The following is a 16,551-nucleotide window of genomic DNA, read 5'->3' on the forward strand; positions in this document are numbered from 1 at the left end:
CCGCCTAAGCACCTCGGTCCCTGAAGGGATGCGATTTTGTAGTAGTGGCCACACAAAAATCTTAATCTTCAAGGGCAAAGGAGCCGTTCAGAGGGAGAAAACCAGGAGATGGTGGGTGAATGGCATAATGCCTGGTACGCCGAGTTCATCGAGAACTCACCTGAAGGTGAGAACCACCAGGACATGGTGTCCGGATAGTCCGGTAGCACCGGTGGTAGGGAAGATCGTAGTCTAGTCTAGTCCTCATCCTCCGCCTGCCCAAATGTGTGACGAAACATGATATTCCACTGCCCATATCAGGAAGCGGCGGAGACGAGTAGTAGCGGGTCCGTGCAGATTGAGAACATGCTAGGAAAGCTCACCCTAAGTGGCTCGTCACTCACCCAAGGATCTAGCCAAAATTCGGTTCCATCCCCATTTCCTATAGTGAAGGAGATTCCTAGAAAAATGTCCTCCTTGGTGCTTTGGATGGACCTCCAAACCTGGGAAGCTCCAAGCAGGAACAGGCCAGGAGAGGCTCACCCCTAAGGATTTTGCGAGAATAAGCTGTAGCCACAAGCCGCCCTCGCATCACAGGATCCGCCAGACCCATCGTAACATGAGGGCGATGTTCATACGCCAAGAAGCCATAATACCCAGCCCCCTAGTCCTTGGGCATACAGATGTCTACCCACTTGACAATGTGGTACTTCTGGCGGCCATTGGTGGCCGGCCAGAAGAACCTACTGAGCTCCTTACCAAACAAGCTATGGACGCCCTCCGGTAGGATATACAACCACATCATGTCGATGGGGAGGCTCGCAAGGTTAGAGCTAATAATGACCGATTTACTCCCCTTGGAGGTAAACCGCCCATGCCATGGCTCGGCCCTAGATGCAACTCACTCCACCAGCGGGTCGAATGCACTCGTCAGAATTTTCGAGTGGGCCACCGGCATACCCAAAGTATATGATGGGGAATGAGGGCATCATGTAGTTTAATTTGTCTATGATCCATTGTTGTTATTTCACAGGGAATCCTAGGACAACGACATCACTCTTATCAAAGTGGATCTTTAGTCCCTGACATTGCCTCAAAACAAAGGAGGAGGAACTTAAGATTCAATATGTCAAGATCAGACCCCTCAACCATAATCATGGTGTCGTCAGCATATTGTATATGGGTGACACCTCCCCCAGGGATCAAATGGTGAACTAACCGCGAGAGGTGACCTGCCATCCTAGCTTTATCCAGGATGCAAGCCAAAGCGTCAACGACAAGGTTGACGAGGAGAAGGTAGATTAGGTCCCCTTGCTTCACTCTCGTAAATGACCTAAAGAATGGTCGCACCTCGCCATTAATATTAATCACCGTATTACCCGACCGGACCAACTGCATGATCCAAGAGCACCATTTGTCATCAAAGCCCCGACGTTGAAGCACTAACCGCAAGAAGAACCAATCCAGACTGTTGTGAGCCTTCTAGAAGCCCAACTTGAGGAAGACGCCCTTATAGCCTCGCATCCTCACTTCATGAGAAATCTTGTGAAGGGCCAGGATCCCATCATGGATCCGCTGGCCCTTCAGAAACGCCGTCTGGAGGGGATGGGCCAGCCGCTCTGCCACAGGAGCTACTTGTGTTGCATAGACTTTAGCAAAAAATTGTTCGAGGACGTTAATCACCTTGATAGGTCTAAAGTGTCTAATGTCCATAGCCCCAACTACTTTGGGGATCATATGATGACACCAAAACTAATTGGGGACATGTCAAATGTCCAAATGTAAAATTCGTGGAACATCGGCATGATCACCGGCTCTAGGACATTCCAGAATTTCTGGAAGAAGGCCACCGGCAAGCCATCTGGCTCCAGGGCCGTCATCAGCTTCATAGAGGCGATAGCCCAACCCACCTCTTCTGGCGAGAATGAGAGAATTAATTCCGCATTCTCAATGTCGGAGACTCTGTCCATAGCCGGCCAGAAGTCCTTCGCCAAAGACACGCCACCACGGTGTTCCGCCGTAAAGGGCCCCTTAAAGAAGGATTAGATGTGGGACCTAATCTCATTCGGGTGTTCCAAGAGGGTGTCACTCTCCCAGAGACATGGAATAGAGCACTTCCGACGTCGCCCGTTGGCAATCGTCTGGATGTATGCGGTATTGACATCTCCTTGGAGGAGCCACTTCTGGCCCCGACGACATTGCCAACATAGTTTTCACCCTTGAATATCTCCATTAGCGGAGATTCAAGGGAGTACCGTCGAAGCCAATCATCGGCCGTACCAGCCTCCACATCCAGGGTCTTAATCTGGTCCAACAAGGACCCTGTAGCGGGCCGTGAGGTCAGCGCCAAGGTTGGCCCCCCACCCCTGCATGAACTAGCACGGCAAGATGTACACTCGGTTGCATGGTTCAACAATTATTTTAGAATATACACAGTTGTTCAGGATCCGCTCAATGTCTAAGCTTGAAGAGAACATAAACATTTTAAAAGTAGTACAATACGTGTGCTCATCGGAGCGAGTAGAGAAGTGAAGGAGCTAACTAAGTAACATGAAGAAACTTCCCTAGAGTTAAAATAAGGAGTGTTTCCCATAAAAGTTTGATTCCAATTACCAGTTCAGGAAAGAAATTTGATTCCAATTCAACCTACAAAAATCGATTCCAATTCACATAAAAAAGGTTTACTTCCAATTTAGTGCTTCCATCTATGAGACCTTCCAGGATTGATACTTTCTTTTCTTCAACAATTTATAACTCACATATGTGCTTCCATAAACTCAATAATTTTGAAATATGTGTCCATTATGAATGTTTACTTTGCATCCCCAATGAAGCAAGAATTTGTTTCGGGTCACCAAAAAATTTGCTTCCACCGAAAGATAAATTTGCATCAATGGACGCCAATTAACTTTGTCTCCACTTTAACATAAAAGGTTTTCCACGGTAGATGCCTATCTAGAGAAGTTGTAGACGTTGCATAGTTCTGAGGCGTATCAGGGTGGTTGCGGAGGTAGCTGTCGCGGTGAGGGAGGTCGCTCATCGCACCGCCTCCAGGACATTGCTCGTCACGCCGCCATGACCCCGCGCCAGCACCTCGCCGATCACAGTTACGACGTCGACTCGGCCCTCAGGGACACATGGTTCCAGGACGAGCACGACATGCACCGGCAAACTTCTTTTGCCGGCTGTGCTAGTAGCCCTCCCCGTGTGTCCTAGAGCGCGTGGCCACACGCGGGTGTGCGGCATGACCACGTTGCCCTCTCCTTCCCTGTCTCCGCTGCCCCTCATTCTTCCACCATGACGGCCGAGGAGGAGGAGCTGCTGGTTTAAGCCGTCATGGAGGACTCCGAGCGGGAGTACAAGCGCCGCCTGGAGGAGGAGTAGGAGGGGCTTTAGGAGATGCTGGAGCTGTCGGACGCCGGGTACGTCTAAGTGCCGGAGCTCGACGTGAAGACGGAGGCGAAGGAGGACGGTGCATGGGCACCGTGGTCACCACCGCCGCCGCCGCAGCCTGCACAGTGCGGTCCTGCGCTGCTCTGGGGCCGCCGCCACATCGACCTGACCAGCGACTACAAGGACGGTGGCGTCTGAAGACGACGATGACATCGGCAAAGCGTGGGGCAGCCAATATTTTTTTATGTTTTTATTAATTTCAAGTTAGGTACAATGCGTGGGCTGTGAGACTCTGGTGGACTTTTTAGTAAGTTTGTTATATATTTTATGCGAGGGCCGGATTACGTTTTTTATTTGCAATGTCTTTATTTTTGCTGTTTTTCTCCAAGTCCCACGCGGACAGAGTTTGGGATGAGGCCGTGCATTGGGTGCACCCACCCGCGGATGGCTCAAACCGGACTTGGGAGTCCATTTTGCCGCCCCCAACAGAGAGAATCCGGACCAAACAGACGTCCACTTGGGGTCGTGCGTTGGAGTTGCCCTTAGACATTCACCATCAGTATCTTGGCGTCAGTTCCTTAGGTAGGTGCAGTTGCTATTGCTCCAAGTAGAGTATCTGTTCTGCACACAACATTCGAATCCAACTTGAATCTGCACGTCACCCGCTGTAGAACGCTTTGCTCATTATAGTAGCAGCTCCCTGCTTTGTTGCCGCCCATAATAATGCCCAATGGCAGACAAAAAATAAACGTGCGTGAGAAGAGAAATTATCTTGCAATCGTATGTACTCCCTCCGTTCCTAAATATAATAAGTCTTTAACAAGAGATAAAATCCTAACTACTCCTAGAAAAGAAAGGACACCAGGGATCGGCCTCCAAAGAAACTTACCCTTGCCCCAGCGTGGCAGCGTCTTCGATCGGGCGAGAGCGAGGGCGCCGGTATGACCCGCCACCGCCGCAGCAGCTCCGTGCTGGCCGTGCTGGAAGACGACGACCTCCTCTGGGAGATACTCCTCCGCCTCCCGCCGCAGCCGTCCTCCCTTCCATGTGCCTCCGTCGTCAGTAACCGGTGGCGGCGCCTTGTCACCGATCCCAGGTTCCTCCACCAGTTCTACAAGCATCACCAAAAGCCGCCCCTCCTTGGCGTCTTCAAGTACAGCGAAGGTATCGTGTTCGCTCCAGTTCTGGACCCTCCCGACCGTATCCCTCCCGCACGCTTTGACATTGTACGGTATGGCGGCCACCGAGATGACGATGACAGCGTGTTCCGCTTCCCTATTGAAAACAATGTGCTTGGGTGCCGCCACGGCCTTGTCCTTGTTGGGGACTATTTGTGGAGAAAATTCGTTGTGTGTGACCCCATCACCAGCGAGCAGTGCCCCGTGGCCGCCCCTTCGGAATTGTGGGGTGAGTGCTTCAATGGGGCGGTGCTCTGTGTTGACCGCAATAAGGGCCACGTGCACGGCGCATGCCATTCGACCCCCTCCCCATTTAAGGTGGTCCTGGTGTCCATGTATAGAGAATACACAGAGAATTATGGACAACCCATCGCTCGTGTTTACTCCTCGGAGACTAACACGTGGAGCAGTCTCATCTCTATAGAGGTTTCACATAATAAGTGTTCTCATATTCGTCCTAGCACCCTTGTTGGTAATGTCCTTTACTGGCCTTTACATAATTGGGGAGACAACATACTTGAGTTTGATTTTGACACGCAGAACCTTACCGTGATCAAGGGGCCTCCCAGTATGAATGATTCCGGCAACTTTCAGATCATCTAGGCAGAGGATGGCACCGTTGGTCTCGCCGTGTTGTTTTACCATCCCTTCAATTGTGGCAGAGGAAGGTCAATCATCGGGGCATTGCCAAATGGTTGTCACGCAAGACTGTTGCATTGCGTAGCTAGCCTTCTTAACATCCCTCGTCAAACTAGGAGAAAGAGGGAATGTCTTGGATTGGTAGGGTATGATGAGGATAATGATGTAATCCTTTTAGGTATGAGCGGTGGTATCTATATGGTTCAACCCAAGTCAATGCAAACCAGGAAACTCAATGTGACCCGTTCTCCAAATTATTGTTACCCATTCACGAGTTTCTTCCCACTAGGTGGGCACCGCCTAGCAGAGACACACGAAAGAAGCACTCGAGCACGAACCACAAGAACACCAACGAGGACGAAGCCCTACAGGAAGGGAAAGACAGCCACCCCTAAGCCACGGACCTCCCGGATGCGAGGAAGCCGCATCCATGGCCGCCACAGCGAAGCCATGAATCTCACGCAACTCGACGGACAAGCGCCCACCCAAGCCGACATGAGGACAAGGAGACCCTCCCAACCGCCCCCGGCCGCACCCCACGTGGGGAGCAAGCCGCGTCCATGGCAGCCATCTGCACACCAAGGAACCGTCAACCAGCGAGCAGGTCGAGAGACAGGAGAAGAGTTGGCCAACGGCGTCGCCCGGCACCACGCCGACCATCACCACACCAGGAAGCTCCCGGCCACCAGCTAGCACCACCAAAAGCTTCCCCCCACACAAAGCCAGTGGGGGAAGCCCGATCTGCAGCAACGGCGCAGGAACGGGGCAGCCCCCAATGGATCCGGGCCGGACCCGGCCGGATCTGGCCGCGCACGCGGCAGCACCCCCAAGCGGGGGCAGATCAGGGGCGAGCCCGATGGAGCGCCGCCGCCTAGGTTCCGCATCCAGAGGGGTGCAGGACAACCGCGAAGCCCACCGCCCGCACGAGCCGGAGCGCCGCCGAGAGCAGCCAAGGTCGCTGCGCACGCACCACCGAACGAGCAGAAAAACGGACCCCACACCACGCGAGGAACAAAGCCCGCTGCCGCCAGGACTTTGCCCGGCGACGCGTGCCGGCGGCGGCGGAGGAGGGGCGGGGTGGAGGGGGCAACGGGGGTGGTTGCTAGGGTTCCGCCCGAGCCGCTCCTGAGGAGCGACGCGGGGGCCGATGCTCGTGGTTTTCTTGCATGCTGATTAGCAAACCAGCTGAGGTGGTTCGACTAATCAAGTTCTGTGCTGCATGCGTGCGTGCGTGCGTCCGGGCGTGCGTGCGTGCCCACAGCGTGATTGATTAGCCGTTCATGCATGGCTGTTATACGGAAAGAAATCATCAAATGAGAAGTTAGGGTCCATGCAGGCAGGCAGTGCACAAGGACCACACAGGCGCTGTCGTTTTGGCCGTACGTGCGTCCATCGATCTGGTGCATGCAACACTATAGCACATGGCGTGTGGGCCTGCATGCATGAGAGACTTAACCGAGTGATCCAACATCTCACGTACTAGTATTAGTACCATACTGGCATACTCCCCATACCAAACTACTCTAGGTTAGAACTCTTGTTGGAGTTCACAGGGCCGGGTCCACGGCGGGATTAGTTGTACCTAGTTAATTAAGCAGGGGTCCATGGAGCACACCCTCCTGCATGTATTCCTCTTCCATCTTTGTCGACATAGAATGCGATGCTACCTGGCCTGCATCTTTTCTCATAAAGATCTATTCGTTTCAGAATATAAGATCATTTTTTACACTATCATAGTATCAATTCCATTTTGGGACGAGGGAGTATTTTAGATTATCCTTGTGATCGTCTTGCGATCCATGAATGTTTCTCTTGGGTCAGATGCAGATGGATGTACGGTGTGATCATGACTACATGAGCGGTCTGCCTGTCGACATGGACGATCATGCATGATTTATGTCCGTGTGTGGTATGATCTTTTTCCAAATTGAGATTGTGTGATCATGATGATTGTAGAGTTGTCCGATGAGATTGACAGTAAGAGGGGAGGAGGTGGTATGGGTTTTTCCTCTTGCATGCATGTATTGGTGTTCCTCCATGAAAGACCAAGAAAGAATCACCAGGCAGTCAAGTCAACGGATCCAGTTTGTACGCTGAATTTTCTCAGGCTGGTTATCATTATACGCATGGGGAGTGCCTGGCTGTGTGTGGCGACAGGTTACATGTCGCCCTCTGGCGCACGGGGCAAACCCTAACCGCGCCGTCGGCCTCCCCTCCCCACTCCTCCCCTGCTTCGCCGCCGCCGGAGGGGACACTGGCGAAGCCTGCGTGTTCCCAGGGAAGGTGGTGGCGGGGCGTCCTCGTCGTTTCGCCATTGCCCCGCGCAGATCTCGCGGTGGTGGTCCGCCGGTGGCTGGCGCCTGCTGCCCGTGGGGCGGCGTCCCTCACGGCGGCGGGGCTGCCCCTGAACGGCGCTTGGTGGTGGCCACTTGGCCGCGTGTGGGTGGGCCGGATCTGGGCTTCGGGTCTGCTTCCCCGTCGTGTTAGCGCTTGCCGCTGCTCTAGGCCATGGGGCGTGGTCCCAGACGGGCCTAGTGCCGGTGGTGCTGGCCAGGACGCACGCTGGCAGCGCCCTACTTCGTCTCGCGTCGTCTCGCTGGCTAGTGGTGGTGGTCAGACTAGTGCAGAACCGGGCTTTAGCGCCGGTTCGTAAGGGCCTTTAGTGCCGGTTCTACAACCGGCACTAAAGAGTGGAGACTAAAGGCCCCCCCCTTACTACCGGTTCGGCACGAACCGGCGCTAAAGAGCCACCACATGGCACGAGCCAGGCCCGGGTGCTGGTAGACCATTAGTACCGGTTGGTAACACCAACCGGTACTAAATGTTTGGGGAGGGGGGGTTGGTTTTATTTTTTATTTTCCATTAATTTTGTGTTTTCCATTTAATTCTTTTTTGTTTGCTGGTATTTTACGATACTACATATATATATACGTACAACCGCATATATATATAAATATATATCATCGAATGTCTCACAACCAACACCATTAATTATTCACACATACACATGTATATATATACAATTTCTCCTACATGTTGTCTTGGTGCCTTCGGAGCACGATGACAAGTGGTTCATGGGGGCGGTAGCGGGTAATAGTATTCTCCTTTGGGATCTATGACCTGGTCGAGCAAAAATCCCGCTATTTCCTCTTGAAGTGCTCGTATGTGCTCTGTTGGTAGGAGCTTTTCCCGCACGTCACGGAACTGTTAAGAAGGAGATCAATATCGATAATCATGTAAAAATCATGAATAGTGTTCTGTGAAACGTACCCATTGCTGTCTATCAGATTTGCTCCTTTCGGACGCCATCATGCGAATGTTCTCGCAAACGTAGAATGCACACACATCACGCCCCGGCGCCTGCTGCATGGATTTTACGAGAATTGAATTTAATCAGGTAATAATTAATCAAGCATGATAATTAATTAATGATATTGAAACAAGAATTAAAGAGATGGTAGCTAGCTAGCTAGCTGGTACTATTAATTACTTACCTTGGGTCGATACCAAAACAACTTTTTCTCCATTTTCCTGGAGTCACCTTGATGAACTTTGCCCAAGCCCTGCCCGCCGGAAAAGAAAATTAATAAAGGGGTTATTAAATAGTTCATATAAGAAAATGACGAACCTAAATAGGCCGAGATATAGTTAATAATGATTGAAATTACCTATTGACTATCCCCTTCACGGTGGAGTAGTCACTTTCTTCTTGAAGTAGTGAGTCCAGTACTTCAACTTTTCCTTCCTCAACTTTAATGTCTACCAAGATCCAGTGGTAACTGCATGCGCACACGTTTGCATGTCTTAATTAAGCGGGCATGTGCACAACACTAATCAACTACCCTAAACCCTATACACTTAATTAAGCGGGCATGTGCACAGTAAGCAAAAACAGAATTTGTAGTACAAGACAGTGTGACTCACAGGAAGTTGTAAGGAAGTAGTATATCTTCATTGGTATTGAGGCGCTTCAAGAACTCTAGCATGCTTTCCTTTAAACTTGTTCGATAAGTTTCAAGATTCCATGTGTATTCATTAATGGTATTTGGGTCAATGAACCCAATGCCATAGCGTCCAGATTTTTTCATTTCGTACATCTTCATCCTGCATAATACCACAGAAAAGAATATAGTGAGAATAATTACAGGTAATGATAGATTGATCAAAATAATCACTACAGCTAGCTTGAGACTTAAATTACAGAAAGAAATCACTTACAGACAATAGCAACTGACGATAGATTTGTCGAGTGCATCTTGATTGAATAAGTGAAATAGTTCTGAATACTCAACGGACACAGCTTTCTCATGGAAGTAATGCTCCTCCTTGACATTCACCATGAGGGACTCTCGATTGGAAATCTTGGTAACATTCATGTACCACCGATGCAATTCATACATTCTCGTTGGGAGGTTCTTGATCTCGTCTGGCTCGACCAAAGGTTGGCCCCGGACATATTCCTGTTTTATTTCCTCCTCTCTAAGCGGAGACATGGGCTCGATTTCGAGGAGTTGTCCAACAGTGATATTGAGCATTTCAGCCTGCATTATATGCTCCTCGATTATTACCACATTGCCCAGCTGGGAAACGTTAACGGTTTGCCCACATATATATAGGGCGCGCGTATGCTCATGTGTTGTTGGCACAACAAGCGGGGGGATCGATTGTGCTGCCTGTTCTCCCAGCTGGGGAACGGTTTCCCGCATTTTTGGACAGCTGCTTGTTGGCTCGAGCTCGAGCTAGCTTCTCTCTGTAGTCGTGCTCGATGTGCCTTCCTGATTTGGCGCTCATAGTCTGAGTCAACAGGCTTGGGAGCTGGTTTTCTTGCCATACAAATAAAGTGGTCAATAACTTCCTCAGGCACTTTCTCCCTTGGCGGCGGTGCCGGTGTCGGTCCAAAATGGGCGTCCACTTCGGCCCGCACTACGGCTTCGTTTTGCTCCTTGGTCATGTCGTAAGGCCTCAGAGGAAGAGGAGCAAGGCTTGGACCATATTTATATCGCTTGTCTCCGCATGTACCTCCTGCACTACCTCGACTCGTACCGCTACGCATCATAGCTGCAGCGTGTCTCTTGTGCGATTGCTGAGGCGGCGGAGACGGCTGACGTGGCTGAGTTGGAGCAAGAGTCTGCTCACGCATTGGTGGACTTGGAGGAGCGGGAGTCTGCTGACACGGTGGCGGACTTCGAGGAGGAGTCGGCTCACGCGTTCGTGGACTTGGAGGAGCGGGAGTCTGCTGACACGGTGGCGGACTTGGAGGACGAGTCGGCTCACGCGTTCGTGGACTTGGAGGAGCGGGAGTCTGTTGACTCGGTGGCGGACTTCGAGGAGGAGTCAGCTGACGCGGTGTCGGTGGCCTTCGAAAGATGATGCAATCCTTTCTCCATAGGATGATACGATGTATGGCCTTTCCCAGTGTAAGCTCGTCGTCACCTCCAGGAATATCAAGCTATAGCCCTGAATAGTGGTCCACCACGTCATCAACCAAGACACGAGCATAGCCCGCTGGAATCGCGTTGCAATGAAAGGTTGCTTCGGTAGGATTTGTAAAAGCAACGGCGTCCGCCACCTTCACGGATATGTTCTTCATTTTGTAGTGTAGCTCACAGTTAGTGTTCTCTGTGATGTCATCTACAGGGTATCTATCCAGCAGTGCGTCGCCCGGGGCGGAACCAACGCTGCTTCTCGGCATGGATGGGACGGTGCTATCCAATGCTGGACGATCATCCGCTAGCTGCTCCCGCAGCTAAGACCCCCTTTCCTGGCTAAGTGAGTCGATCTGCTGTTGCTGCCGCTGGAATTTGAGTGCCAAGTCCGCGTGCAAAGCTTCTAGGCCTTGAAGGCGTTCTGTGTCGTGCTTCCTCTGCTCCTCCTCCAGCTTCCTCTTCTTCTCCTCCTCCATCTTCTTTCTTGCACGGGACCTGTAGTCGTCGTTCCATTCCAAAAAGCCTCCATACCAGGGAATTACGCCCTTGCCTCGTGTTCTTCCCGGGTGTTCAGGATTTCCCAGGGCGCGCGTAAGCTCGTCGTTCTCTCTGTTGGGCGTGAACGCCCCCGTTCGAGCTTCTTCTATTGCGTCAAGTATCTTTTGTTCGGCTCCTTCTGCGAAACCAGGCCTGTCTTTGGGTCCAACGCCCCCCCATGCGCATAGAACCAAGTTCTGCACCTGGGGGCCAGCTCCTAGTAACCGGAGTGACCCCTGCATCCTCCATCTCTTGCTCAGACTTATCCCACTTAGGCATTCCCACCGCGTAGCCACCTGGACCCAGCCTATGGAACTGTGTCTTTTTTGCGGCATTGGCCTTGTTTTTTATCGACCGTTCCTTAGATAATTCTGATTCCTTGAATTGCACAAAATCGGCCCAGTGTTCTCTTTTCTTCTCCAGTGTTCCCGTGAATTCTGGAGTCTTCCTTTCTGTAGCGAGGTAGTTGGCCCATACAGTTTTCTTGTGGGTGTTGAATGCAATTGCCATCTTCTTAAGAGCAGCGCCCTTGACTTTCTTCACATCTGCTTCAGTGAAATAATCTGGTAGGGCGAAATGTTCCATCAGAGATTCCCAAAGGGTTTTTTTTTGCTCTGTTGTTGACCCAAGTAACACCTGGACATTTAGTTTTTGGCTCTTTCCATTCTTGAATGAAGATCGGGAGTTGGTCCTTCACAAGAACTCCGCACTGACGAGTCCACTTGTTCGCAATGTTCTTAGGCGTGAGGGGTTCGCCACTAGGTTTGACGGAGTCGATGTTGTACTTTACACCCTCCTTCAACTTTCTGCCCGGGCCTCGCTTTGTCCTGCTGTCTGTAGAAGCAGATTTGCTCGATCCGGAGGGCTGAAAGAAGAAAGATCGATTCGTTAATATATCTTCAAATAAAAAAACATGTGATGATCACCAGATGCCTGCTTATATAAATATACCTCGCCGGTAGTCTTTGTTATTTGAAGATCAACATTGTCTGTGTCATCATAAACATTGTTTGTGTCATCATAATCATAATCATAGTTCATGACTTCATCAGCTCGGTCGTCGAGATCGAATATCTTTTCATCACCCTCTCCGGTATTGTTCAGATATTGGGAGCCGTCATCTGCTTCATTCAGATCATCTAGCCTGCGAGGGCTGCGTATGATGTCGAACAATTCCTCTTCTCTCTCTCTGCCGGTATTGTCCGCCATAGCTTTTACTTAACTAATACAGAAGAAATATAAAACAATTCAGTATTTGAATTACAATGCATGGATGCAATCAATAAGGAAAAACTGAATCATATAGTACATAATATATGCATCGTCTCAATTAATATATAATCTCGAATACATCATCGTCTCGAATAATATATATAATCTCGAATACATCGTCTCGAATATTATATATCGAATACATCACTGGCTAGGTACCTAATAAAGATCGAGTACTACAGAAGAATCTACGCCACTCGCGGTTCCTGGGGCGCGGGCGGTGGACACCCAAAGAGAAGGAACCATCACAGGATCATATCTCCGGTCATCTGCCCAAAGAACCTGCCAAGTATTGGAGAACTTGACGTCCATAGCAGCCATGTAGCGATAGACGTGCTCGTCCTCCTCCCTGACACGGCGACGCACCACCTCCGGCGGGGCCGGCTCCCTCTGCACCGAATGTGGCCCACGCGAACGCCACCAAAGGAGATCAGGGTCGACGACGGGACCCGAGGCCGGGTTCCTCACCAAGCGGCGCGCCCCTCCAGGTAGCACCTTCAAGTGCCAGCCCGGCGGAGCCCAGTCCCGGACATGGGTGCTCTGAAGCAGGACGTCGTCGCGAACGGGTCGACGGCGAGGATGCGGGCCGGGCATATCGTCGAGAACAAATACTATATGCCCGCAAAAAGTAATATTTTTTAAATGATTGGATTGTGATAACTAAAATTCTATATGCAAATTCTAACAATTTGACATTAATCTAATTCATCTAACTAAAACTAATTCTAAAATTTCTAACATTATTTCTGATTATATAACTAACATTTCTAATATTTTTATAACTAAAAAACAGAAAAATTGATAACATTTATATAAATATTTCTATAACTAAAAAACAGAAGAAAAAAAATTATAACATTTCTATATAACTAATATTTCTATAACTAAAAAACAGAAAAATTTCTAACATTTCTATAGATATTTCTATAACTAAAAAACAGAAAAATTTCTATAACTAAAATTTATAACAAAAAACTAATGTGTGTGTGTGTGTGTGTGGACATGGCGGCCGGGGCATTAGCTCACCGGCGAGGCGACGACGGGGCGGCGACGACGACGGGGCGACGGGACGGGGCGGCGACGACGGGGCGGGGCACGGCGACGGGGCGGGGAGCGGTGACGGGGATGACGGGGACGGGGACGGCCGGGGCGGCGACGGCGACGGGGGCAGCGACGAGGGGCGGGGACGGCCGGGGCGGCGACGCGTCGGGTGCGGCGACGGCGTCGATCGGGGCAGGCGGCGTGTCGTCAACGGAGAGGAAGAAACAGAGGGAAACTGAATTTTTTTCAAGTGTTGTATATATAGGATGGACCTTTAGAACCGGTTGGAGCCAGCAACCGGTACTAAAGGTCTGTTTTGGCCAGGTCAAGCGGCGGGAAGCGCCCCCCCTTTAGTACCGGGTGGTGGCAACAACCGGTACTAAAGACCGCCTCTTTAGTACCGTTTGCAGCCATCACCCGGTACTAAAGGGGTGCGCTGGCACAGGTGCGGTGCGGCAAGTTTAGTCCCACCTCGCTAGCCGAGGGGCGTCCGCACTGGTTTATAAGCCCCAGTGCGGTAGCTCTCTCGAGCTCCTCTCCAAAGCAGGCCTATTATGCCTACCTGTTCTCTGCTGCCTTCTGGCCTAATGGGCCTTTGCGGGCCTGCATCCTGGCCCAACAAAACGTTGTGTTTCTAGTCGTATGCAGGCCGCTCTGGCCCAGTAGGCGGGCTTTTTTATTTTCTTAATTTTTTTGCTTTGTTTATTTTAGTTTTATTTATTTTTGAGTTGTTTTTTGCTGTATTTAGAGTTTCTTTGTGAATATTTTTGCTTTAGTTATAAAAAATTACAAACTTTCTGTTAGTGCCGGTAGTTTTCAAATTTGGATAGTTTAAATTTTGAATTATTTGAAATTTGTGTGAATAACTTAACTTTGAAAATAGATTTTTCAGGGATTATTTTTTTCTTATGTTTAATATTAGTGTGTTTTATCATTATATTCAATTTGGTAATGCTTAGGTTATTTAAAAAATGAAATGCCTTTGTAACAGATGAGTTTTCGTCCGAAACCCTGATACTTCGAAAGAGATTGTCCATTTTGTACACGAAGTGCATCTAGTTTGTGCCGTAACCCTCTCTACTTTTTTGCACATGCTATGTGGGTGAAATTATGATACCATGCCAACTTTCAACCTTTTCTGAGTTCATTTGAAATGCTTTTCAATTTCAGGGTCATTTAACTGAAAAAATAAGTAAATGCATGAAATAATTTGTTTGCACATAAAATTTCTTCGCGTTTCAAATGCCAAAACACATAACTACCCTAACTATTACAGAGATTCCCTCCTAGGTGTGAAACACAGAAGAAAGTGATGATAGTGAAGCCGATCACATCCCAGATCTTTGGGTGTGAAACTTTTTCTTTGCGTGTGTCCCTTTGTGCCGTAGCCATGGAAAATCTTCATCATTTAACTGGATGCTCGGGTCAATATTCACTGTGAATGGAGCAATTTCATCAAACTTTTCATAATCTTCTGACATGTCTGTCTTGTCATCCACTCCCACGATGTTTCTTTTCTCTGAAAGAACTATGTGGTGCTTTGGCTCATCGTATGATCCATTCGCTTCCTTATCTTTTCTTTTTCTCGGCCTGGTAGACATGTCTTTCACACAAAAAACCTGCGCCACATCATTGGCTAGGACGAATGGTTCGTCTGCATATGCAAGATTGTTGAGATCCACTGTTGTCATTCCGTACTGCGGGTCTTCCGTTACCGCGCCTCGTGTCATATTGACCCATTTGCACCGAAACAAAGGGACCTTCAAACCACCTCCATAGCTAAGTTCCCATATGTCCTCTATGTAACCATAATATGTTTCCTTTCCCGTGTTGGTTGTTGCATCAAAGCGGACACCACTGTTTTGGTTGGTGCTCTTCTTATCATGGGCGATCGTGTAAAATGTATTCCCATTTATCTCGTACCCTTTGAAAGTCATTATATTCGAAGATGGTAACTGGGACAGCGAGTACAGGTCATCTTCAATATCGCCATCATGCATGGCACGTTTCTGCAACCAACCGGCGAAAGTCCTCGTTTGTTCACGTGTAATCCAGTCGTCAGACTGCTCCGGGTGTTTGGAGTGTAGAAAATTCTTGTGTTCCTCCATATACGGAGCCACCAAGGTGGAATTCTGTAGAACTGTGTAGTGTGCTTCAGTGAGAGAATGCCCGTCCATACATATTTTTTGATCCCCTCCCAACGTGCCTTTTCCATCCAGTCTGCCCTCATGCCGCGATTCAGGAACACCAATCGGCTTAAGGTCAGGAATAAAGTCAATACAAAACTGAATGACCTCCTCATTTTCATGGCCCTTCGAGATGCTTCCTTCTGGCCTAGCACGGTTATGAACATATTTCTTCAAGACTCCCATGAACCTCTCAAAGGGGAACATATTGTGTAGAAATACAGGACCCAAAACGTTAATCTCTTCGCAAAGGTGAACTAGGACGTGCGTCACGATGTTGAAGAAGGATGGTGGGAACACCAACTCGAAACTGACAAGACATTGCACCAAATCATTATGTAACCTTGGTATGATTTTTGGATCGATTACCTTCTGAGAGATTGCATTGAGGAATGCACATAGCTTCACAATGGCTAATCGAACGTTTTCTGGTAGAAGCCCCCTCAATGCAACCGGAAGCAGTTGCATCATAATCACGTGGCAGTCATGAAACTTTAGGTTCTGGAACATTTTCTCTGCCATATTGATTATTCCCTTTATATTCGACGAGAAGCCAGACGGTACCTTCATACTGAGCAGGCATTCAAAGAAGATTTCCTTCTCTTCTTTGGTAAGAGCGTAGCTGGCCTGACCCTGATGTATGCCGCCTTTTCCGTGCATACGTTGCTGGTCCTCCCGTGCCTCTGGTGTATCTTTTGTCTTCCCATACACGCCCAAGAAGCCAAGCAGGGTCACGCGAAGATTCTTCGTCACGTGCATCATGTCGATTGCGGAGCGGACCTAGGTCTTTCCAATATGGCAGGTCCCAAAATATAGATTTCTTCTTCCACATGGGTGCGCGTTCGTCAGCGTCCTTCGGAACAGGTTGTCCGCCAGGACCCTTTCCAAAGATTACCTTCA

At 49.4% G+C, this 16,551-nt stretch overlaps 1 protein-coding gene across 1 annotated transcript; it reads left to right on the plus strand.

The window, feature by feature from the left end:
* The first annotated feature begins 4,313 nt into the window (after positions 1-4,313).
* On the plus strand, positions 4,314-5,153 carry LOC109776793 (uncharacterized). Its single transcript, XM_020335452.1, has one exon. It carries the CDS (start codon positions 4,314-4,316, stop codon positions 5,151-5,153), a length of 840 nt encoding a protein of 279 aa, XP_020191041.1.
* Positions 5,154-16,551: the final 11,398 nt, after the last annotated feature.

This window comes from Aegilops tauschii, chromosome 3 (genome assembly GCF_002575655.3).
Source record: "Aegilops tauschii subsp. strangulata cultivar AL8/78 chromosome 3, Aet v6.0, whole genome shotgun sequence".
NCBI classification, from domain to species: domain Eukaryota; kingdom Viridiplantae; phylum Streptophyta; class Magnoliopsida; order Poales; family Poaceae; genus Aegilops; species Aegilops tauschii.